Source organism: Mytilus edulis, chromosome 10 (assembly GCF_963676685.1).
Source record: "Mytilus edulis chromosome 10, xbMytEdul2.2, whole genome shotgun sequence".
In the NCBI taxonomy this organism is placed as follows: domain Eukaryota; kingdom Metazoa; phylum Mollusca; class Bivalvia; order Mytilida; family Mytilidae; genus Mytilus; species Mytilus edulis.
The window spans coordinates 22,868,557-22,894,424 of NC_092353.1; the positions used below are offsets into that span (position 1 = coordinate 22,868,557).

The window sequence follows — 25,868 nt, forward strand, 5'->3', positions numbered from 1 at the left end:
GAAAATAATCATCAACTATCAAATGTATATGAATGATAAAAACATGTATCATAATAAATCAGTCTCTTTTTTAACCGTCAAATATCTATACATCTAATTGAAAGATTTCTTGAACTGGTAATTAAACAATATTGTTCATGCAATGTATACAAATACTTTGATCTGTAAATGAGTAGCACAATGTTAATTTTGAAGTTCCTTTCTGAACCATTATCACAATTGTTGCAAATAATTATTTTCTCCGTCCCATTCACTAACTATTGTATGACTAAACAGAAAGGAGGAGTGCTTTTGTTAATATGTCAAACACGGAAGCTTTGATCTCTTATACACATAGAGATAAAGAACTATTGTGACAGATATTTGACATAAATATTGGACATAGCTGACGTTACAAATATTATTTTCATGTCCAGTTTTTAGTTCAAGTAAACTTCACGTTGGTCAAACTAACTTTCTTTGGTCAAATAACTTTCTGATAGAACAAATATTACTTAAATCTTTGTTTGAAAGTAAAAGATGAACAAACATAAGTGATGTGTCGTCTGCATATTGAAACAAGATATACCTTGAATCATCAATCGCAATACACTGTATCTCATCACTACCTCTTACTAAAATGCCTAATATTTCAGCACATAGCAAGAAAAGGTAAGGAAATAAAGGATCACCCTGTCTACAGCCTCTCTCCACACGACAAAAAGTCTGACAGACAGCAGTTCTGGGTGACAGTAGATGTTATATCATAATAAAATGTTTTTATCCAGTTCATAATAGAGTCTCCAAAATTAAAACAGTTCAGTGTTTCAAAGAGAAAGGCCCATGATATAGAGTCAAAGGCCTTCTCAAAATCAATGAGTAATAATCTACCAGGGATATCATTTCCTTCTGTAAAATATATAAGTCTACAGTTCTCCCCGGATTAAAGCCTGTTTGATCAGAGTCAATAATTCAGTTGTGAGATGACTGTTTCCTCTCAGCTATACAACTAGAATCTAGTTTGTATGTTGAATTCAAAAGTGTAATTGGACGCTGACTTGTCTTCTTTAGGAAAACATGTGCTAACTCCCTGCCTCTGTGTGACAGACATTTTCCCTATCTGATATGTATAATGTATTGACCTCAAAACAAAACTTTCAAATGTCTATCCAAAATACTTTAGTAAAACCATCTGACCCAGGACTTATTATTTTTCACCTCTTTCAAAGCTTGTGTTAATTCAGCAAGAGAAATGTTACCTTCTAATGATTATTTTTCGATTTCATTTAATTTTGATGTCAAAGATGATAATTATCTTGATAAGTTTACTTTTAAAGACATTCTTGTCTTTTGTAAAGTTTCTCATAAATATTTTTTGATTGATTTTAGATTTTTGTTTTTGATTTTCTACTACAGTATTTTCATCAGTAACTAATTTTTTAATAGTTTTATTGACAAAGTTTTGTGTTTCTAAATTACAAAAGAAATTTGTAGGCCTCTCTCCTTCTTCAATCCATTGGGTTCTTGACCTAACATAATGACCTTTAACCTTGTTCTGTCTCAATATTCTAAGTTGACATTTTTTTACTTCTATTTCATCAAGAGTGTTCTCTGTACTTACTAATTTTCTAAATGTTGTATCTCCTCAGTCAGTTGGATTTCCTGTTTTGCCTTTTCTCTTTTTATAAATGTTGAATAAGAAATAGTCTTACCTCTAATCTCAAGGAGAAGAGTCTCCAAAAATAATTGGTTATTAACTGAAAATTCAATATCTGAATTATCAATACCATGTAATGCATCCCCTCTATGCACTGGCATTATATATTGCTCATCTGTGGTAGTAATTTGTTGTTTTATTAGTTTTAAATATTCAGGATAATAAAGGAGAGAGTTATTAAACTCCAAGAGGCCTCTGCCTTTTATAAATTTTATTTATTTTTAAAGTCGAAAGCACTGGTGAATGATCTGACTTGTAGCTATTATCAATGTTTAATTCACAACTGTCATCTATAAGGCTTTCAGAAATCAAAAACGAAATATAATCTAGATTGTTTAAAAGGTTTTTAAGAGACAACAAATGTCTGGTTATGTAATGTACTTCAGTTGTTTCCTGTAATTAGTTAATATTTCAGTTCTATCATGTACAGCTTTTGTTTATTAATTTTATAAATTTACTGTTTGCAAAAGTATAAATTATTCTAAATGATAAGGATGTTCTGGTAACTAACAGAAAACCCTGGCCGTTTTTGGCACAACTTTTTTGATCTTTTGGTCCTAGATGCTGTTCGACTTTGTGCTTGTTTCGGCTTTCAAATTTTTGTATCTGGGCATCACTAGTAGATCTTGTGTGGATAAAATGCACTTCTGGCGTGTTAAAATTTTCAACCTGTTGCCTTTTGTTCGCTGTTGTTCGTGTGTTTCTTTGTCAATTGTATTCTCCAATTTATTTATATTGTAGTCCTGTAGTGTTGAGTTGTCATCTTAATGTTATATTTCACATGGCTATAAAAGGGGAGGTTTGGCATGCCACAAAACCAGGTTCAACCCGCCATTTTTTCCTTTAAAAATGTCCTGTACATGTCCCTGTAACGTAAAAGTTAACACTTATTTCGTTCGGGAATCGTACGTACAGCGTTCGGTAATCGTTCGTATAGAGTTCGGTCATCGTTCGTACATCATTCGTATAGCGTCCGTACAACGTTCGGTCAGCGTTCGTTCATCGTTCGTTCATCGTATGGTAAATGTCATCGTTGATGGTTTTGTATAACGTATGGTTCATGGTATCGTTAATCGTTTTATTTGTCGTATGGTTTATGGTACGGTTTAGCGTTTAGCGTTTTGTTTATCGTGTGGCGTGTGATATCGTTTAGCGTTTCACCAATCGTATGGTATATCGTTTTGTTAAGCGTCTGATATACACGTATGTTAGGGTTTCATTTCAGAAAGTTATTTCAATTATTATAGTTATGAGTTAAAGTGATTTAATATAAAAAGATGGAATATATATAAAACGAATGGGAAACGTTTCCTCCAATCACATTTTGACATGAGTAACATGAGACCAAATACCGCGATTTAAGTCCGGCTCTCTATGTCTCCCTCTCTCCTCCGCCAAACATTTCTCTGATCCAAATATTTACTTTAGCGGTAAATCTTGTTCATTCATAAAAATTTTCAGGTGTTGATTTTGTTGTTATTAGGTTTAAATCTAATTTTTCGTGTGATTGTATACTTTTACCACAATAGTTATGATTTCTAATAAAATTTTGGCAAAAATATGTATATTATTTAAGAAAATTCAACTTCTTTCAGAATCCAAAAGTGAACGTCTTTCGCTATCCACGCATGCGCAATCAAAAGTAAAAACGAACATTCTTACTTGTGTTTTCTTTTTCCGTTTATATTCTTTGATAAAACTAGTCTGATAACATGGAATTATGATCCAGTTAGAGAGGAACCTTATATGTATGCATAAACATGTTAGCATGCATTTGATTTTAAATTGAGAGACTTTTTCCAACAGAATTATTATTCCCTTCTCAAATAGTGAGCAAAATAACCAGTACACAAGCACGATTACATTGTAATTAATAACAAATAGAGGTAAAACAGTTCCGACTATAAGTATATGTGTAAATGCAGTCCAATTTGAACTAGTACATGTACAAATACATGTAGCTATAACTTCAACATGGTGACAGGTCATGGGTCCACGTGTACTTTTAGATAGTTTATTATTAAAATTACGGATGAACTTCGATGTGTATGCAAAAATAAACTTCTATATACAGATTCGTGAAATCTAAGTATGTTCATACTTAAAAAATGGCACTCTTCTTACAATATTTATGCAAAATAAAGAGAATGTACATGTTCATGTAAATGTAGTAAATCTGTGCTGCTTAAAACTCCTGGCAGGAAAATTATGCTTCCCGCTATCCTTTTCAAAGTTGAAAGTATTTAATTATAAGACAATCAATGTTATAGTGCCAGTTTTTGATTCTCGATAAATAACACTAAAATTTGAGAGTTGCATATGCAGTTAAGATGGGGTCAGCAATATTGATATAATTGTACATGTACATGTATAGATGTATGTGCTTGTATCAGTAAATGTATGTGGGGGCGCATGTGTGTATATATATTTATATGTGTTTTGTTTACATCGTGGGAATTCAAGTTTTTCATGTTTACATTTGTATGTGTTGTTAAATATTCTGTGTTTTTTCTTCAGTTTTTCCATTTATGTTGTTCGTTAGTATTAATTCATCTTCTTTTGTTTGTCTTTATACAAATGATACACAAATTTAAAATTTAATACGTGCAAACTGAAGAACAAAAAATTGGAGATTTACAGAGCTTTTGTGATAGATATTTTTTTCTACTTTAGCACACAAGTGATTGCTCATTCTATTTGTAGCATGGTGCTTTCGACAAAAAAAAATCTTTTTTTGGGGGTAACTTTACGTAAAAAATTGAAACATTGTGAAGCAACTTTTACGTATTATAAAGGCATATGTGTAATACACAGTGTATGTTTTGTTAATGCTGCTTTGATATATTGTGCTTGTAGATATTTATATTATATATGCTACTAATTTTAAACCACTTTATTATATAATGTCGATTATAACTATTGGTAGCGTAAACTGCAGGGGTTTATCAGAAACAGTTAAAAGAATTGATATATTTACAAAATACAAGTGTGGACACAGATGAGTGTGGATAGAATGTTTGGATGTTTGACAGTGTTTTATGATAAATGTAGTTCTATGATTTTCCTATATGTGTTGTTAACTGTGTTGCACGATGACAACCAACCGGAGCATTAGGAGTATTGTTTATTTTATATTTAGTTTAGTTTTTATGTTCAAGACAGGCATGGAAGAGACACTAATTGCATTAGTTACCAAATGATTATGATAGAATATGTTCCACATCTTTGATTTTGGATACATTTTATAGTTAGGAGAGCAACACATAATAGGTTCAATTTTTCGTGATTTTTTTAAATTGGGAGATGCCATCAGAGATATGATATCTGAGAACATGATATAAGGAGCCTGTAATTCAGTGGTTGTCGTTTGTTTATGTGTTACATATTCGTTTTTTCTTTATTTTTTGTACACAAATAAGCCTGTTATTTTTCTACTTTGAATTGTTTCACATTGTCATTTCGAGACCTTTTATAGCCGACTATGCTGCATTAGCTTTGCTCATTGTTGAAGGTTGTGCGGCGACCTGTAATTGTTAATTTCTATGTCATTTTGGTCTGTTGTGGAGAATTGTCTCATTGGCAATCATATCACATCTTTTTTAATATGTATTTGCTAACTATTTGTATGGTTCTATTTATATATACTGAGTGCCAATGAAAACGCAACACTTGGTTTTTCAAAAATAAAATTTATATTAGAAATCATAATCTTTCAAACTGAATTGTTCTTGAAAATTAACAATTCTAACAATAGATCGATATCAAACAAAAATGTTTCATTGTCATCTTTCGGGCGCAATAGATAAACGAAACATCCAATGTCGATCATCAAATCACAGTCCTAACTAAAAATGTTACAACCCCGTTGTGCAGCGCAATCTCGACAGCGCCGTGGAATTGATCATCCCGGACGTTTAATGTGATCTCGGGGAATGTTATTCCACTTGTCCTGTAAAGCAAACTCAAGCTGACTTTATGATATTGGTGGTGGTTTTCATCGTCTAAACCATGTCAAATCTGATGCAAAATTTGCTCTATCGGACCTAAATCTGGCGAAACGCATGACTTTTGGCCAAGGCTGGTGCCAAACGTCTATGTAACCACCACTGAAGATTTTTGGTACATAATAAATGATTTTTGGTCTAAAGAATTCGATGTTTACACCAGACAGCCGTTTAGATGTCGACTGTGGTCCTCTTTAACCGTTGAATTTCTGCGCAAATAGTGCTTTACTGAAATTGCTCCATAGGATCTACCGTGCCCACCATTGAACTCACGTGACCTTTGGACATCCATCAGAGTCGATATCGGATATGTTAAAGACCAAATGTATCGGTTTTACTGAGCGTTTCTTGCTTTTTGAACCCCGGGATGTGGCTTATCATTAACTGATCCATTTTTGTTGAATTTGTGGATGATTTGGGTTATTGTATGCTGTGAAAGGCTTCATTGGATCATGCCCGAAACTGCATGTCGCTTGTTGTCAGAAAGTCCTGGCATTTACTCAGATGTTTATTGCAGTTTCCTTACAATAAGGGCGGGAAAATTCATGACATTAGCCAAGCTTTAAATGACAAAATCGTGAAAATGGTGCGTATGTTGAAAAGCGGTGAACTCGGTTTATGTCCGTTCAAAATAACCCTTACTTTGCATTTGTTCCAAAAATAACCCAACCCTAAAGTTGTAGACAATTGTCTTTAAAGTCATTTTCAACCAACTTTACAAAGTTCTAATATAAAATAAATAAAAATTATCAGACTTTTTTGAAAAACAAAAGTGTTGCGTTTTCATTGGCACTCAGTATATCTTTGTGGTGGCTTGTCAGTATCATTAGTAAAACACCTTAAAATGTTGAATTGATCCTCAGATTAGAAGACATTTATTGGTTTTTAGTAATGACAATGCCTAACATGATGCTCGGGCCTGATGAGCTAGAAAGTAAGCTTCTGTGCTGTTTTCTATCAATTCTTTGATAATATCTCCTTCAAAGCTGGTGAAAGCAAAACAATTTTGGTCAATGGACAAATAATGTTTGGTTCAAACAGAAAAAAATGCTTTTATCTCCCTGTTACTTACATTGTACATAGAAATGATAATACTTGGAGACATCCTTGTACATGAGAGTTGTCTGTAAAATCTTTATTTCACAACGAATGAATTGCATAACAATGAACTGAGCTCAAAGCAAAGCACTTTAATAATACACTTTGACCGAGAGCTCAATCCAGTGATATACTTTGTACTACAGGTCCTTCATGAACATCCATCAACCAGAACCATATCTCAATAACATGCCATTCTACATGGTTGGATCAGAAGTCCTGAAAAAGACATGATTTTTTTTTTATTGTATTTAAAGTATATATGCATACATGTAGGTTAAAACTTTCACAAATTGGTGGTATAATCATTCAGTGTCTGGCAACTATCAATCGCTTCATGCACAAACTGATATAGGTTGAGCATGAGTAAAAATATACCTCCACCTAATTTTAGTCAACTGATGAAGAACTATATATAGCTAGTCACCATCGCCACTGAATCAGTGATATATGTACACATAAATACATGTAAGACTAAAATTAAAGTACATATATAAGACTAAAACTGACATTCGGTCTTTACCTTCATTCCCCAAGTCGTGTTCAAATCTGATTCATGATAAAATAAAAATTATAACCAATGAAATCAAAGGTAAATTAAGAGCCCCCCCCCCTTGTCTGGAAAAAAAATGGTTGATTATTTAGAGAACCACTGGATCATGATCAGAGTGGTCCCTCTCTTAGGCAGTCAGTGGGCCCCCACTTATGAAAATTTCTGGATTCGCCACTGGAAATATCCCTCTAATAGACTAGCGTTTAAATCCCAGTTTTCTAATATGGTAGCTAGGTGGAACCTAAAACTAAAAAATTTGAAAAAAATATTTTAAATATATTTCAAATGCATGTACATGTGATAATATAAATTCTCCAAATTTCACTGTATTTTCCCTTTTGATGTTTTTCAACTACAGCCAGTTTGGTGTGGGTTGATGTTTGATTGTTGTACATGTTATATATCGACATGAGATTTGTTTATATACATACAACGCAAAGAAATTGTTCTGGTCATATAAAAAAATGTTAAGCGTCTTAATTTTCTTCCAGTCTTAGTACCGCCTACTTAACGTTTTTTTGGTACAATTTTCAATAAGCACTGTTAAAGTGTGTGAATAACGTATAAATGTTAAGTTTAATAAAAGACACAAAAACTGTATTGCTATCAATTCTAAAATGAGTTTTGAGGGTGGTGTGAAGAAGCAAGCTTATTATAATTATATATGCCAATCTCTTATTATATTATTTATTGGCAACCCTTATTACCCTCGTGACACAAGTTCTATTTATTTTTCACTTTTAAGAGGAAAATAAATGACTTAGGAATAGCGCTAAAATTAGGGTAGGTCATCAGGTAACGGTAAACAAACATATACTATTTTTTTGCCTAAGACTAGTCATTTTGCCACTGAGTTTTGAGGGCAGTGTGAAGAAGAAAGCTTATGCCAATCTCTTATTATATTATGCAAGTGTATTTCAAAAATTTTGAGGAAAATACAGCAAGATTAGAGTTAGTTTAGCATGGGCTTAGTTTATTTATAAACATAATGTAAACTTACCTAAATTTTCACTATTAACTACTGAACAGGATCCGGAACACTAACAATACTAAAGTACGAAAATACTTCTAATCTGCAACACCTACTAAGAGACCAAGAAATAAAGAGAAATCAAAAAGTGAAATAAATAAGTTTGATTGCACCTTGAGTGAATAATTCTACATATTCCCAAGAATTCATTTTTTATTGAATCTTGGATTTCTAAATACCTAAATTGACTGGCTGATTAAACATACACATGTATCAATGAACTTTAATAGATCAGGTTTTCAATGATCTTTCACTATTTTGGTTTCCCTCTTACACCTCAATTGATATCAATAACCCCAAATAAGAGGCCCACAAACCATAAACTGAATACAATTTCATTAAATATCTGGGAATCCACCCCCTTTATAAGTAACGTACCACTTAGAAATATTAATCTTAAATTTATGTAAATGAAAAGTAAGCTCCATAAATAAAATTCAACAATGTGGCTAAAAATTGACCATAGATAGACAAACAATTCACTTAAATTCGCATTTGAACTATGTTTTTGTTAATACAAATTAAAAGTAAACGTCATTCAGACAGCTAAGCTAATTTGAGGCGCATTGCAATTCAAATTACAATTGATAGTAGGATGTAAACCTTTTCAAATGTGAATTAAACTAATTCAAATTAGTTAATGTCAATCCAATTCAAATTAGGTGTGAACTCTATTATTATCAGGTAGTTTTAAAACTGAAAGATACTTTTAAGGGAAGGGAAAGAAACGGTTGAAACCATGTGTGTTACAAACACTGTTTATTCAAGTCAGAATCCTGGATCTCAAAAGCACTTTCGTAATGTCAAATGAAAACATGAATATGATAGTAATATACAAAACTATTTATTACTAAGTAAACGACATTTTTTTTAGTGAAAAATCTGCATTCCAGGTGTAAATTGAGGCAAATAATATCATTGAGTGCATTTTCTTGTCAAGTGACCAGCAGACATTGAAATCTACCTTTTGAATGAAAGGAGAACTCATAAGTTGAAAATGAATGATGTAAATCTAGATTCTAATAATAGCAAAAGGGAGCTCACATTCACAACAGTTAAAGCATTGCTGAGTTAGTGAACAGAGCATTTTTCTCATTAACTTAAATCCACCTATTGGAATGGATAAAACCAGAATTTTAAGACATAAGTTATAAAATATCTGATAAAAAGCAGTACTAAGCGTGCATGTTACGCTAGAAACATATTCAAAGAATACAGTTTTATAACTTCTTAATGTCATATCCAATATTTATCAAAACCTAAAGGGGAGATACATGTGTACATGCACCTTACTTCCTATTTTTTTCCGTGGATGTCAATACACCTAATCGCTATTTATTCCATACCGGATAAGTTCTAACATTACACAACTTTTTCATCCAGTTGAAGCTATCTGGGGGCCGTTGAAACAATTCACCATGCACAATACTTTTTAATGAAAACCCTTTTAACTTACCGTAAATACTTAAAACAAAATAATTTTTACTTCAATTTAATTTCGAAAAAAGTGGATCATACTATATTAAAGTTTCTTGATAATCGCTTTCTAAAGTTTTTCCTCCCTCAGCTCTCTACTGAAAAACCTCTATTTTCAGCCGCATGACCCAAACAGGAAGTTTTACATGTGACTGGTTTTGCCAGATTAGACTAAATAGCAATAAGGTGTATTTTCTGGGATTGTTGAAAACTTGCATATTCATCACTATCTGATTTTATGGGTATAACAATCCAGACAGACAAATAGCAATAAGGTGTTTAGGAAAACATGACCTAAAGCCTCCTTCATATAAGTCAAAAACTTGAGAACTCATACTGAATGGTCAAATGTGTTCAATATGAAAATTGCAGTTAAGATGGTAAAATCACAAATCAGCCGTTAACGAAATGGACTGAAAGTATGACTTTTGCGCAAATTTAAAAGGGAAACAGAGGCGGATTTAGAGGGGGGCCCGGCCCCCCCTTTTTGGGAAAAAATTTGGTTGCTTATATAAGGAATCACTGAAGCGTGACTGGAGCGGGCCCCCTCTTAGGTCAGTCAGTGGGCCCCCACATATGAAAATTCCTGGATCCGTCACTGGGAAATGACGGGGAAGGGGCAAATTAACATTCAAGCAGAGCAAATGCTGTTTAAATTAGTATGCGGGTTTTAAATATAGAGTGAAAGTGGAGTCATCTTTTTAAACTTAAGTTAAATATAACTTATGTAGACTTACCTTCTAATTCAATATAAAAAAAAAACACACAAGACTCAGAACTATGTCTAATTCACTTGGACTACTAATATGCAAACCTAAAAACAAAAAGAAATATACCATAAAATAGTGATTGAAAAATTCACAACACTTTGAAAGGATAATCCAGACACGTGTTACACGGGGAGCATGTTTGTTTACAAATAATAATGTCACGTGATCGCGCACTGACCTCGCATGTTGCATCGCCCTTACAATTCACCAATACATAACCATTTTCATGCAAACATGCAACGTGAATGTGATTGGTTATCAAATAATACAAAAATAATGCATGAACCGTTGAAGAAAAAATTATTTCATCAAATAGATGGATTTTCACTTTCGACACGAATAGGTCGAGTTGACATTTCTGTCATCGGAGATTAGTATTGAGATAAATGGGATAAAACGGACCGTCAAAAAGGTCTAGAGAAGCACATCAGTAGAACCTTAACATGAATAAGTAATACTTACAAAAAATTCTCTAATTGATAAACTATATGACTAAAATTTCACGAAAATAACAATAAGTAATTTTGTTCTTCGTGATGAAACTGCTTAAATTGGCGCGAAAAATATTCTTACTCCTACTGCTTCACGTAAAAAAAAATGTATAGAATTGAATTCGACTACAGTTCAGCATAAAAAAACGTGAATATGCAAAAGTCTGATAATATGTTAATGAAAAAGTGTGTATAAATTTTCGTAAACGAAGTTACCTGTATACTTCACCAAGAACTACATTTGAGCGCAAAGATCGTATGTGTGATTCGGCTTATGTAACAATCGTCAATCGGAACTACTCGGCTATTCACTTCGTGCAACCAGAAAGGCCGAGTAGTTCCGAATGGTAACAAAGTACAACATGATTAATGGAATTTTTTGCGTTGCTATTAAATCATTGAAACCACGTGATTGAGGCCATCTATTTTTATTGCGGGTTCCACATATCTAAATCGGAATTATAGAAAAAATGGAATTTTGTGAGCAGAATCAAAACAGAAATGATGAACACTGCAACATTTCCATCAAAATAAAAATAGGATGGAGGATCTGTGTATTCACATTATTTGTAAAACTCTCCTTCTTCCTGTGAAGCGTGTGCTTTACATCGAGGCTTATTATGCTAAGCATCGACGCCACAGTACTTCAACCAATCAGACAATGTTTATTTGGGGCATTCTATCTAATTTTACTCAGATTTTGGAATATTTTAATCGAAATTATAGAAAAATGGAACATTGTTAGTACATATAAAATAGAAAAAGATGAATACTTTTAGCTGGAGATAATTTGGATGGGGGTTCTGTGTATTCACATTATTTGCACAACTCTCCTTACTGATGCCATATTTTGGAATTTCCGTGACCTAAATGGTTCGCGAAAATTAATATTTTTATATATAGTATAGTAATAAGGACTTATATGATATAACTATATTAGTAGACACCCATAGCACATCTGAAAAAGAAAAACAATGGCTTCTTGAATGGGGATATGTGGGGAAATTTAGTTCTTATTCTAGTAAAAGTAGAGGGGTAGCTATTCTTTTCAAAAATACTTTCGAATTCAAGATCCATGAGGAAATTATAGACCTGATGGGTAATTTTATTATACTAGATATCACCATTCAGGACTACCGTATAACTTTGGCGAATAATAATATAATGATGACCCAGTCTTTTTTGAGAACATAAAACACAAAATATCCCACTATGGCAATTCGTCAATTGTAGTAGCGGGAGATTGAAATGTTGTTCAAGATTATGACATTGACACATAACATTATAAAAGTGAAAATAACCCCCAGTCAAAAGCCAAGATTCATGAGGTAATGCATGAAGTAGATTTATTAGATATATGGCGCCAGAAGCATCCTTTTGATAATAGGTACTCATGGCGAGATCCAAATCACAAACAAAGTCGTTTGGACTACCTCATGATTACCTCGGATATAGAAGCATTTGTAGTTTCATCAGATATAGGGATAAGTTATAGATCTCCTGTATTGATTAATTTAAGGTTTTCTAGTCAGATAAGAGGGAAGGGTACATGGAAATTTAATAACAGTGTTTTGAGGGAAACTGAATTTATTGAGAAAGTAAAAGGGGACATCAAAACTGTCATTGAAGAATATGAGTCTGATCCATCTATGGATATTGAGACAGAGGATAAACAGTTTAATATAAGCTATCAGCTTTTATGGGATATGATTAAGATGAATTTCCGCGGATCTGCAATCTCATTTTCATCTGTCCAGAAAAAAGAAAGAAATAAAAAAGAAAAAGAATTACTATATAAGATATCATTATTAAATAAAAAACACTTTTGAAGATAAAATTATAATCCTGGTACTTTTGATAACTATTTACACCACTGGGTCGATGCCACTGCTGGTGGACGTTTCGTCCCGAGGGTATCACCAGCCCAGTAGTCAGCACTTCGGTGTTGACATGAATATCAATTATATGGTCATTTTTATAAATTTTCTGTTTACAAAACTTTGAATTTTTCGAAAAACTAAGGATTTTCTTACCCCAGGAGTAGATTACCTTAGCCGAATTTGGCACAACGTTTTGGAATTTTAGGTCCTCACTGCTCTTCAACTTTGTATTTATTTGGCTTTTTTAACTATTTTGATCTGAGCGTCACTGATGAGTCTTATGTAGACGAAACGCGCGTCTGGCGTATAAAATTATAATCCTGGTACTTTTGATAACTATTTACACCACTTGGTCGATGCCACTGCTGGTGGACGTTTCGTCCCCGAGGGTATCACCAGCCCAGTAGTCAGTACTTCGGTGTTGACATGAATATCAATTATATGGTCATTTTTATAAATTTTCTGTTTACAAAACTTTGAATTTTTCGAAAAACTAAGGATTTTCTTACCCCAGGAGTAGATTACCTTAGCCGTATTTGGTACAAGTTTTTGGAATTTTGGGTCCTCAATGCTCTTCAACTTTGTATTTATTTGGCTTTTTAAACTATTTTCATCTGAGCGTCACTGATGAGTCTGATGTAGACGAAACGCGCGTCTGGCGTATAAAATTATAATCCTGGTACTTTTGATAACTATTGCCATCATTATACCAAGAAAGGGAAGGAATCGAACTAGAATTAAAAATATTGAGGGAAAAAATGTAAAAGGGATAATAACAAGAGCTAAGGCAAGATGGTAAGTAGAGAGGGAAAGGAAAGTAACTATTTTTGTAATTTGGAAAAAAAACATTACACAGAAAAAATTATTCCCAAACTTATTTTGGAGGACGAGACTGAGATAACAGATTCCAGTACTATTAGAAATGAAGAAAAATAGTTTTATAAAAAATTATATACAAGTTGTAAACCATTGTTACTTGAAACTCACAGGGACACATTTCTTCAACATGATAACCCTTTTATTACAAAACCGAATGAGGAAGAGGTTGGTTCCTGTGTGGGACCTTTAACAATGCAGGAATGTTTGTCTTCTCTTTAACTTATGAAGAAATCCAAATCACCTGATATAGATGGATTTACTGTTGAGTTCTATAAATTCTTTTGGAACGATATTAAGATACCACTGGTAAGATGTTTAAATGAGGCTTTAGAATATGCAAAGTTCTCTATCACGCAAAGGCAGGGACTCATTACTCGTATACCAAAGGAGGGTGAGTCAAAATTTTATTTAAAGAACTGGCGACCTATCACACTTTTGTGTGTAGACTATAAGATAGCTACAGCAAGTTTAGCAAATAGACTAAATAAGCTGCTGGTAATTATAATTAGTCAAACACAGAAAGGATTTCTTAAAGGTAAAATGTAGGTATATATGCGAATATACTAGATTTATTTATGATCTGATGGAAAAGATGGAGGAAGACGATATTCCTGAACTTTTACTTTTAGTCGATTTTGAAAAAAGGTCGAATGGTCTTTTATGCTACAGGCTTTGCAGTTTTATGGCTTTGATCATACATTTATAAGTTGGATTAAGGTATGCTACTGTGATGCCTCTAGTGCAGTCTTAAAGAACGAATATTTTTCAGAAGATTTTTTTCATTAAAAAGAGGGGTTTGTCAAGGGGATCCTCTGTCTCCTTATCTATTTATTTTAGTTTTGGAACTACTCAATGCAGCTATTAAAAATGACCCTGATGTTGCTGGGGTAACAATTAATGACTCGGAATTTTTATTGAGTCAATATACTGTTTTATTTTTCCCTAGTCCTGGATGGTGACCAAAAGTCTCTAAATCAATGTCTAAATTTGTTTGATAAATTTTCAGAATGTGCTGGACTTAGATGTAATGTTGAGAAAACTGAGGCCATATAGATTGGGTAAAAAAGGGTAGTATGGAAAAACTTTTGCCAGAAAAAATCTTGATTGGAACCTTTCTGGGATGGTCAAACTATTAGGTATATGGTTTGAGCTTGCTTAAAGGGCTAAGAATCTATGTAATTTTACAGCCAAGATAAACAGTATCAAGTCACTTCTTAATACTTGGGCTTATAGAGAACTAACATATATTGGGAGGGTGGTTGTGATTAAAACTTTAGCACTTCCCATTTTGGTTCAAGTTCTGACTCCTTCCTACCCCCCCCCCCCCCAACCCCAGATGGGGTTTTGAAGGAGATTTAAAATATATTTTTCAATTTTGTATGGAAAGGAAAACCAGATAAAGTGAAAAGAACAGTGGTTATGTCCGAACACTGTGATGGGGGATTTAAGATGCCTAATATTTACTATTTTTGTTATAATGTAAAAATGTCTTGGCTGTATAAATTACTAGACCCCCAAAATTACTCTCCTTGGAAAGTTTTGCTGCTTAGTTATATACACAAATTTGGGGGGGGGGGGGGGGGGGGTCAAAATTTTACATTTAAGTAAGGGAGGATTGCTTTATTTAGCAAAAAAGGTAGATCCCTTTTAAATGATATCCTGGTAAATTTTTCAGAATTGAAAAATAAGTTGAAAGTTGAAAACAATACCGATGTTCTGGCCCAGTCCATATGGCTAAATCCAAACATCAAAATGGATGGCAAGATGATTTTGAAGGGTAAATATATTGAAAATTGTAGGTTATTTTATCAATGATCTGGTGTCAGATAATAATACATTATTTTCATATGAAAAAGTATAATATCAATACTTATTTTTTAGAGTTTTATGGTATTTTAAGTGCTATTCAAAATAGATGGAAAAGTAGGATAGAAGGTAGTTCTAAACTTTATAATATTGAAAATAAATTAGTAGATAAAGTTACAGTGAGTTGACTATGGGTGTTACTGAAAAAACTTTACCTGTAGCTCAACCTGATTTTTAAATTGACAATACAATAGGGACATTTAAATTGACCAATTGGTATTGTAGGATTTAAATCTACTTTGATTCTACCTGTACTTTTTTATTTACCAGTTCCAACCTTACAGCATGCTTTTTTCCTGAATTTTTTCTTTACCTATGATTATTCTATTAAAAAATTGCTAGGGAAGAAAAAAATTTTGGTTTTCATTGTTTTAAATCCCTGATATATATGATTTATCTAATTTTTACCAAAAATATCAATCAGTAAAAGATTAAATTAGCTACGTGTTAATATGTTTGAAAATTTAAACTGTTTTTACATACTAAATACTTCTTTAAAATTCTAACCCTTATACATAGTATTGTCCAGCTGCCAGTGAAACAAGAAATAGCTGTTGAGGTGTTTACAGTTTAAATTTTCAGATGGATTTGATGTTCATTTCTTCACATGACCCTTCCAAATTTCCATTTTGGATTATTATTTGCAATGTTTGAAATCTATTGGTATCATAGTGCATACAATATTGGATTTATTTTATTTGAATTCACTTCTCAGACTATTTATAGTTTTTTTGCTTCTTGAAATGTGATTTGTTTTTTTCAAGAATTTATTGCCATGAAGGTATCAAGGAGGAAATAATTCATTCAAACTGTTTTGTGGGGCTTACATATGATGGTGTACATGTAAAATTCGAAATAATTTTGAAGTTTACCTTGCAGTTTTTTTCTTTGAAATCTACTATTATAAAATGCTGTGTTCACTCAAGGATATTCAATTTTCATAAGATGGGATTTAGTTATGATAAAGATTTAAAATATTCAAAACTGGACTTCAAGTAGGAGATACAGTGTGAGTTAATCCAACATGTTTCTGTGGCTTTAAATGTGATTTTAAAAACATTCATCATTAATTTTGGGATCTATTACAAACTTAAGATAGTTCACCATTTAAATGGGATCTTTGAAATGAAATAAAATGTTGAATTAATGCAGTGGATATAGTCTAATCTAGTGATAAAGTGAAAAATGAAAGTAAAATATTCTAAAATATTCCTAACGTGAGAATATGTTTTAAGTGAATGTGAAATTGGAAATAGTCATTATAAAATTCTGGATCAAATATTGTTTAATTTGGAAATTTATCATAGGAAATGAAATAAAAATGTATACTATGGATATAGTAAAAACAAGTGATATAGTAAAAATATAAATAAAATATTACAAAATATTTGTAAAGTGAGGATAACTATTTGGAATATAGTAATGGAAATGATAAAAAAAAAAATTACAAGATTCTGAATTATGTAAAGATTCTGCACCTGTTTAATTGGGATGTATATCATGGGAAGTTAATCAGAATATATACTATGGATTTAGAAAAAAAATCTAGTGACGTAGTGAAAAATGAATTAAATTGGGAATTATTTAAATTCTTTGGAATTCTGGATGAGATGTCAAATATCAGTGTCAATAAATAAATAAAATTGTTTATTCAACTATGATTTTGATATTTCAATATGCATGAACAATTTGTACAAGGAACATGTCAATAAGTATTCATCAAATTATGGAAATAATTAATTAATTAAGATTTCCACAAGAGCAAAAGCAAATTATATTCAGTTATCTCCCATTAGAAAAGGCCAAAGAGAGAGAAAAAAAAGTTTTTCTTCAGCAATACAAATGAAATAATGTAGCGATTAAAGTGAGTGAAATATTAAGACTGGATTATTCGAGGTATAAAACACAGCTAGTATCTGGCTATGAAAACATTAAGATGAAGTGTATTTTGGGCCATGGAATTTTAAAAACATTGCAAGAAAATAACATATAGAATTTCTTGTTTGGCTTGATCACTCCTAAATGATAGTAAAATAAAAATCTCTCTATTTCCTTCTGAATATTGTTTCTTTGGCAATTGTATGACCAATTACTTTTAGGAATACACTCATTTCAATGATAAAAAGATTGTAATTGGAATGTTTATTTGCTTTACTTGTTTAAGGATTCTCAAACGAAAAACATGGAAAGTGATTTTTTTTTAAATCAGAAGTTTTTAAAAAATATTTATCAAATCTTTTACTGATTTAGAATTTTAAGTAAAATATAGATAAATAATCTATATATTGGGGATTTGAAACAATGAAAACCAAAACTTTTTTCTTCCCTATCAATTTTAAAAAAGAAAAATCTTAGGTAAAGAAACATTCAGTAAAAAAAGCATGCTGTAAGGTTGGAACTGATAAATAAAAAGGTACAGGTAGAATCAAGAAAGATTTAAATCTTACAATACCAACTGGTAAATTTAAATGTCCCTATTGTATTGTCAATTTTAAAAACAGGTTGAGCTATAGGTAAAATTTTACAGTAACACCCATAGTCAACTCACTGTAAAAAAGAACCAAAATCTTGTAAATTTTTCTATAAATTATTTCTGGACGATAATTAAGTATATCATTATCTTCTCGTAACAAATGGGAAATAGAAATAAATATATAGATTGAAGATTGAAATGCTATTTATTCCATGCTCTTCATTATAACCAGAAATTCGTTTTTACAAAATGTTCAATTTAAGATTGTTCATAGGATTTTACCATTAATTCCTTTTTATATAAACGTAAATTAAATGAAACTGAACTATGTACATTTTGTCTAGAAGTTAGAGAAAACATGTTTTACATTTTTTGGGAATGTAATGAAACACAAAATTTCTGGTTTTCCATTATAGATTGGATAGGAAATTATGACATCTGCTTGCCTTTTAGTGCAAAAGAGGTCATTTTAGATGTGTCTGAGGATTTTGTCAACAGTAAAACAGTTAGAGCATATTGCCCACATAATATGGTGGGATAAAATATTTGAAATATTGGATTAAAATAGAAAAATACTCTGTATGTTTCTTAACCCCTACACAAAAAATAAAAATGGGCCAGAAGTGGCAATTGTTAGAAGCAGCATTTACAAAATCAATTGTAATATTTATATCTTATTATACCATTATGATTTAATCGATCTTACAAGTGTTAATTAACTTTTTATACTTGGTGTCTATAATACTGTATTATGTAATTTCACATGTTTCATCTTGAAAAATAAAATAATTACCAAAAAACAACATGTAACCTCAAGTTTACAAAATATTTTATAGAAACCCCAAATACAAAAAATAATGGTGCTTTGAAATACCCAAGGCATATGTTTATGAAACATAAATGTTTCAATGCAATAAAACGTAGGATTAATTACCTACAACTGTCAAATTTGAGGGAATATTTTTTCGACCTATTTTCGTATACAACCGGATGTGACGTACCATGATTTGGTGGTATTACACCTGTATTAAACTTTGACTGAAAGAATATATTCAGTTCATAAATTTTATTTTTGTAGAAATTAGGCCGCACCAATTTGATCCCTTGTTCGACGGACCCGCTCGCATCTATTTTTTTCAAAACAGATTTTTTTTTTTTTTTTTTATATTCCCGCTTCCCGCATCCGGAATTGTAATCATCTCCATTTCCTGCACCGTTTTTTTGTTGTTGTAAATATTATAAAAAGATATCAACATTTGTTAATCAGTCTAACCTGTATATAACGATTTTAAACATAAAAGCACCCCACCACACTGTGTAAATATCTGTGAGAATATTTGTTTCAGAATGAAACCTGGAGTGCTCCGATAAAAAGTTAAAACAGCGGGTATTTCCGTGAAGAACAAAAAATTGGTTTCTTTCCCCCTTACTTATATTCCCTATCAAAACATGTTCGTTGTTAGAATAAAGTACAAAGAACTTCTGAAGGATTTGCCTTCAACTGCAATTATATTGTATGCTGGCGAAACAAAACTATCCATAGTCGCTGCATGTTTATGCACCTGTCCTGATTGATTCAGGAGCATGTCGTTCAGCAGTTATCGTTTGTTGATGTTGTTCATTGGTATTTTCCCGTATGTATAAATTAGATCGTTGGTTTTCCAGTTCGAATTGTGTACGCTAATAATGTTGGGGTCCTTTATAGCTTGATGTTTGGTCTGTATCAAAGCCCTGTGTAAAAGGCCGTACTTTGACCTGTGTTTGTTATTATAAGGTTGAGAACAACCCTCCCTCAGACAAGGGGTCATTTTACTGATGTAGAAAAGAAGATAGAAATACCAAGGATTTGTATAGTTATTCTATACAAAACCTTTGAACACTTAGAATTTTGTACTCAAAAAGAGGAGAGCTACATCATATTTTAAACAAATTTTTCTTAAAGAGGGGTCCACTTATTTTGAATAATATTAAACTGTTAAAGTAAATGTGTTAACATGGTTAAAGTCAAGGAGTATTACTAAATTCTTGGACATGTTTTGACCATTTAATACCAGATAGATATATATAGTTCTATGAGAAAATATGAGCCCTTTTGTACAAACAAATATATTATAACTTATATTGATCCCTCATAAAACATGTAAAAGGGATATTTATAACATTAAGGGTTTGCCCCCAAACTGATTACGATGGAGAATTGTCTCATTGTCAGTCACACATACATAGACCAGATTTAATTATTTCTTGGTGAACAGGGAAAAAATACTTCAGAAATTAAAGAAATGTCAAAGTAAAAGTGATAAATCAAGTTTTAATATTGTCAAAACCTATTATTTTATGTTTACAAAAAAAAATTATAATCGCTCGCCTTTACTTTTCAAGCTTCGCCTCAAAAATTTGCAAATTAAATATTTTTTTATTAAAATTTTCAAATCGCTCGCTCGCCCCAAATTTTGGAGTCCAAAAATCCGTAGAACAAGAAATTAAATTGGTGTGGCCTTAGTATCACTTCATTTTTTTAGTACATTAAAGGTGACTTTTTTCAGTAGGCATTGAATATGTGTTTTGAAGAATTTTGTAATTAGCCTTGTTTAATTACATAAAGTTACTGGGGATTCGCTATTGATTACCAATTTTGTTGTAAACAAAGAACGAAAAACAAATACATAACCACTGAATTACCCGCTCCTGATTTTGGAAAGGCACATACAGAAAGTGACGGGTTTAAACATATTAGCGGACACCCAACCATCCCGCAACCTCGGACAGTGGTGTAACAGTACATTGAATGTCGTATGGTAAAGATGACAATTCCCTTCTATTAGTTTCAAGAAAACCTTCACGAAAATAGTCCATGTTGGACTAGTTGTTAATGTCAAACTATAGCCAAACTGGGAGTAGCTGCCAGGCATAGGGTAAAGCAATTTTTTAATTGTAATGCATGGTAATGCATTACATTTTCCCAAGTTCTGGCATGTAATGTGTAATGCGGCAATTTTTGTATTACATGTAATTGTAATTATATAGTGCATTACTTTACCAAAAAAATGTGTGATGTCATGCATTATATTGCATTACATGGCATTTCTTTCTTCACACATTATATATCTTTAACATATTGTTGGAGAATTACCTAAAGCAGAAATTAAATATTCTTGATTAACTAAGAACAAAATAGTTTTCTGTTTTCTATTCATTTTTCATAGATCACGGTTGAGTCAATTAATGGAGATTAAGCCTTGTCCCAGGTAGAACTTGAAAAAATGGTATAAATACTAGAATGACCAAATTATAATTTTAAATGAATAACAAAATCCTGAATATAATAAGATAGATATTTAAAAAGCATTACTGAATTTAATTCTTGTCAAAAGAATGATGCATACTTTGAGATGATTAAATGACAGAGGATTCAGGATTCAATATTTTATTATAGTCTCACCACATACAAACATAAAATGAGATTCACATACCTAGATTTAAAACATTAAAACATTTGCATTGCATGTACCAATCTTAAAAAGATTTATGAGAGACTTTTAAGATATACATTGTACTATATACATATAAACATATTTTTACATATCTATAATTAAAATTCACAATATTCATTTTTCCTAAATGATAGTAAAACATTTTTTTCATTAAGAACTAGTGAAATAAAATACTATTTCTTCTTAAAAAATATTGTTTCAGGTTTTGGCAACTATAGCAGCAACATTGCCATTACTAAATAAAAATATAAATTTTTCATTATCTGATAAAAGGTTAAAATGTTCATTAAAATGTACCGCTTCATGTATCATGATTTGTCTTAGATCCACATACAATGGGCATTTTAAAATGACATGCAGTTCATCTTCAACAATAGAGCTACAGTTAAAACATTTCCTCTCGTGGACTTTCCTTTCATATCTTCCAGTTTCTATTTTTAGTGGAGCTACCCCAAATCTAAATTTAGCGAATGAACTTCTGTTTTTTAATAACATAATATTTTGCAAATAATTTTCAGTACAATAGTTATTTTTAAACAATTTGTAAGTCCTCAATTTACTTCCCTCTGCATATGCAGCAACTCTTGTACACCAATTTGATTTAAAATTATCAAATACATTTTCCTAAATTTGTTTAATACAATTTTTGTTCAATACATTTAATTCAAAATTACAATATTGCTCATAATTATACAATTTTAACATTTCTATAACTCTAAAACTTCAGTTTTTAATTTTAGTATTACACTTTCGTATAGACAACTTAAAATTTTTAAAATTTATCCTGTGTTGGTCCATTATGGAACACCTAGCCCAATGTCTCAAGACACTTGACCATTGTTTAACGCATGGAGGTTTCCAGCCCATATCACCAGCTATGGCATCATTTGGAGTGTATTTGCCAACCCCCATGAAAAATCTCATGGCCCTGTTTTGGGCTGCATTTATGCAGGAAAAGTCTCTGGTTCCCCAAATACTTGCATCATGACTAATAACTGACCATACCATTGTATCATACAGTTTTGAAAATAAAATTGTGCTGGAAACCACCATGCGTTTTACTCTTTACAATTAATAATCCTAATGCTCCACTGGCTGACTTCGCTACTGTCTTAGCCATTAATTGATAATCTAAACATTTAGTCAGTAATAAGCCTAAATATTGATAACTTTTTACACATTATAAACCATTATCACCAATAGAAAAAATACATTTAGTTTGAAAAACAGCTGGATTTCTAAAATGCATGATCTTAGATTTATTTATATTAACTGTCAGCTCATTATTGAGACACCATGTATTAAGCACATTCAACATTTTTTGCAAATCTTCTTCATTCTCTGCCATTAAAATAACATCATCAGCATATAACAATATAGCTAATTTTTCTTCATCTATGTTAATACCAATATTCAAGGTATTAATATCCTCAACCAAATTATTTTTTTGTCAGCTAAACTTTTCTTCCTATCCAAATAAAGACATGAAAATGGAAAACAAGGATGCGAGTTCATTTGCAGAATATCTAACTCAAGATTTGTGAAAAAGGTCATTTATTCAGAATATCATAAAGCATTATATAACTGACAGTGATGGACAATTATGTCATCAAACAAAACTGAATAAATGACAACAATTGCAAAGGTGGGGAATAAATACCGCCACTCATCAATAAACAAATTACAAAACATAAACAAACAATTATATACAATCAACATATATATGATAGAATAATAATACTAAAACTTTAAAAAAAAAAAAGAGGGTGTAGGTGGGTGGGAAATTGAAAATCTTTACTTTTCTGGCAAATCAAAAATAGCGTCTAGTAGCATTCAGTGCAATTGCGATAATGCGGGCGCAACTTGACGCTTGTTGAAAGTTAGCATGCACTTTAACCTCATTGGTCAATTAAAATATTTGTGGCCAATGATAATTAGTATTGACCCTGATCATGCCATGACCATGCTGACCTTGACTGCCTGTAATCGAAAACTTGCATAATTCCTAGACAAAGACCATGGAAATTTTCGGTTTCTTATTACACCATTGATAAGAAATAAAACCTACACAAGTTGAAACAGTAGCCCATAAAGCTAAAATTTAGTGTATAAAAATTTACTGCCAAAAATGTTTTTATTATAATAAAACTTATTTTTTGTCAGCTAAACTTTTCTTCCTATCCAAATAAAGACATGAAAATGGAAAACAAGGATGCGAGTTCATTTGCAGAATATCTAACTCAAGATTTGTGAAAAAGGTCATTTATTCAGAATATCATAAAGCATTATATAACTGACAGTGATGGACAATTATGTCATCAAACAAAACTGAATAAATGACAACAATTGCAAAGGTGGGGAATAAATACCGCCATGATCCCCAAGTCCCTGAGTTGGGGAGACCGCCACCCGAGACATCCTTGGAGACTACTTTTTATGACAAAAGGAAAAATTCAGAAAAATAACATATCTTTCAACTCAAAACATTAGTGTAAATAAAAAAAAAATTAGGCAGAGCAAGCCCTGTTGACCTCTACCGTAACTGTTTGGCCAGTAGAAATGCCAATGTAAAGCAAACCCTTTTGACCTTTACATTCCCATGTCATACTGCTTGAAGTTCATCCTATTACCAACATTAAAGTAACTTAAATGTGTAAGGTACGCAGAGTGAAACAATATAATCAAAGACAAAATACATAGTTATATATAAAATTTAGCAAAAATGAAAAAATACAATACAAATATATTTACATATCATTTTGCAAACAATATTGAACAATGGATTGAGCAAGCCCTGTTGACCTCTATCCAATTTGACATAAAAGTCTACTCTAAATAAACGCAATTAAAAGAAAATAGTAAAAGATAGAGCAAGCCCTGTTGACCTCTACCAGCTTAATTAATACATAATGGAAAAATATAATTTATTTGGCAGAGCAAGCCCTGTTGACCCCCGTCAAATCATACTCAAAAATTATCCATTCGAATGTAATTTTGCAATGCATTTGATTTCCATCTACCCATTTGTTGTATAACAGATAAAGATGTGCCTTTAGCTGCTTCACTTGTTGCAGCGCCTATTCTAAAACTATGACCCTTGTAAAGCTCTGGGCTTAAACCTATACAAATTAATAGGGACTTCAAAGAGGAATTGAAATAAGTGTATGATACTGGTGTACCACAAAGAAATTGAAAAAGGGGACCTGACTTGTGTTTTGCTACCTTTATATAATCCATCATTGTTTTTACAGGGCAAAACATATTACCAAAGTTTCGAGTAATTAAAATAGTCTTGGGACGCAAGTCACTATGTTTATAAAATGTTATTGTAACGGTCATATTTATTGGGACCTGATTTTTATAACCCACAGAAATGTCTGACAACTGTAAAACTTTGTTGTTTTCATTTTTGTTTTTAACAGCAATTTCTCCTATCCTGAGGAAACAATGAAATGCCAAAGACATCATAGCCTTTAAAAGGAACTGATTGAACTGATCCCGTATAACATTGGAAACCGCTAACAATAATTTTGATAAGATCTCTTTTGTAATGGGTAATCTGGTGTCACAGGAACTCCTCAAATTTTGTGCACCCTTGATAATCTTTTTTATCAAAAAAGAATTTGTAGGATCAGTCAAACATTTTAACTTGTGAACATAACTTATAGCAGAAACATAAGATGCTATTGTAGATGGTTTATAATTTTGCAAAAACAGAAAGCTAATAAAATGAGACACCATCATGTGCGAAGATGGATAAGCCTGTGATAAAGGAAAATGTTCCTTACAGAACTGTTCGTATGCTTTTAACATTCTATTATAAGAAGCTCTTGTTGCTGTTGATAGTGAAGCTTGCAATAATTTTCTCGTCATAGATTCAAAAGATGCTGTGGCACTAAAACTGGAGTTGGACTTAACCAAGGAGCTATGTGATGGGCTTTCTGAAAAGAAAAACGAGACAACAAGTCACAGACTACATTTGTCTTACCCGCAATATGCTTTGCTTTAAAATGTATATTAAACTTCAGCGATGCCAAAACTAACCTGCGGACCAATTTCATTAAAATTTTATCTCGTGATGAAGTTTTATTAATAATATCAGCAACCGCCTGATTATCAGTCAAAAACAGTACCTTATGATTTGACAATGAATGCCCC

The 25,868-nt window shown here is 31.8% G+C and overlaps 2 protein-coding genes across 2 annotated transcripts in view; one reads left to right on the plus strand and one right to left on the minus strand.

The window, feature by feature from the left end:
* Window positions 1-25,868, plus strand: part of LOC139490679 (glucose dehydrogenase [FAD, quinone]-like) — a 542,951-nt gene that overhangs the window by 376,267 nt on the left and 140,816 nt on the right. The gene's annotated exons all lie outside the window — the stretch shown is intronic.
* Window positions 23,248-25,583, minus strand: LOC139490647 (uncharacterized). The gene has a single exon (XM_071277550.1). The coding sequence runs from the start codon at window positions 25,581-25,583 to the stop codon at window positions 24,678-24,680; it is 906 nt and encodes a 301-aa protein (XP_071133651.1). The 3' UTR covers window positions 23,248-24,677.

What these genes read in the sequence shown, in the direction of transcription:
- LOC139490647 (XM_071277550.1), bottom strand. Translation starts at nt 25,583, where the DNA reads ATGACGAGAAAATTATTGCAAGCTTCACTATCAACAGCAACAAGAGCT.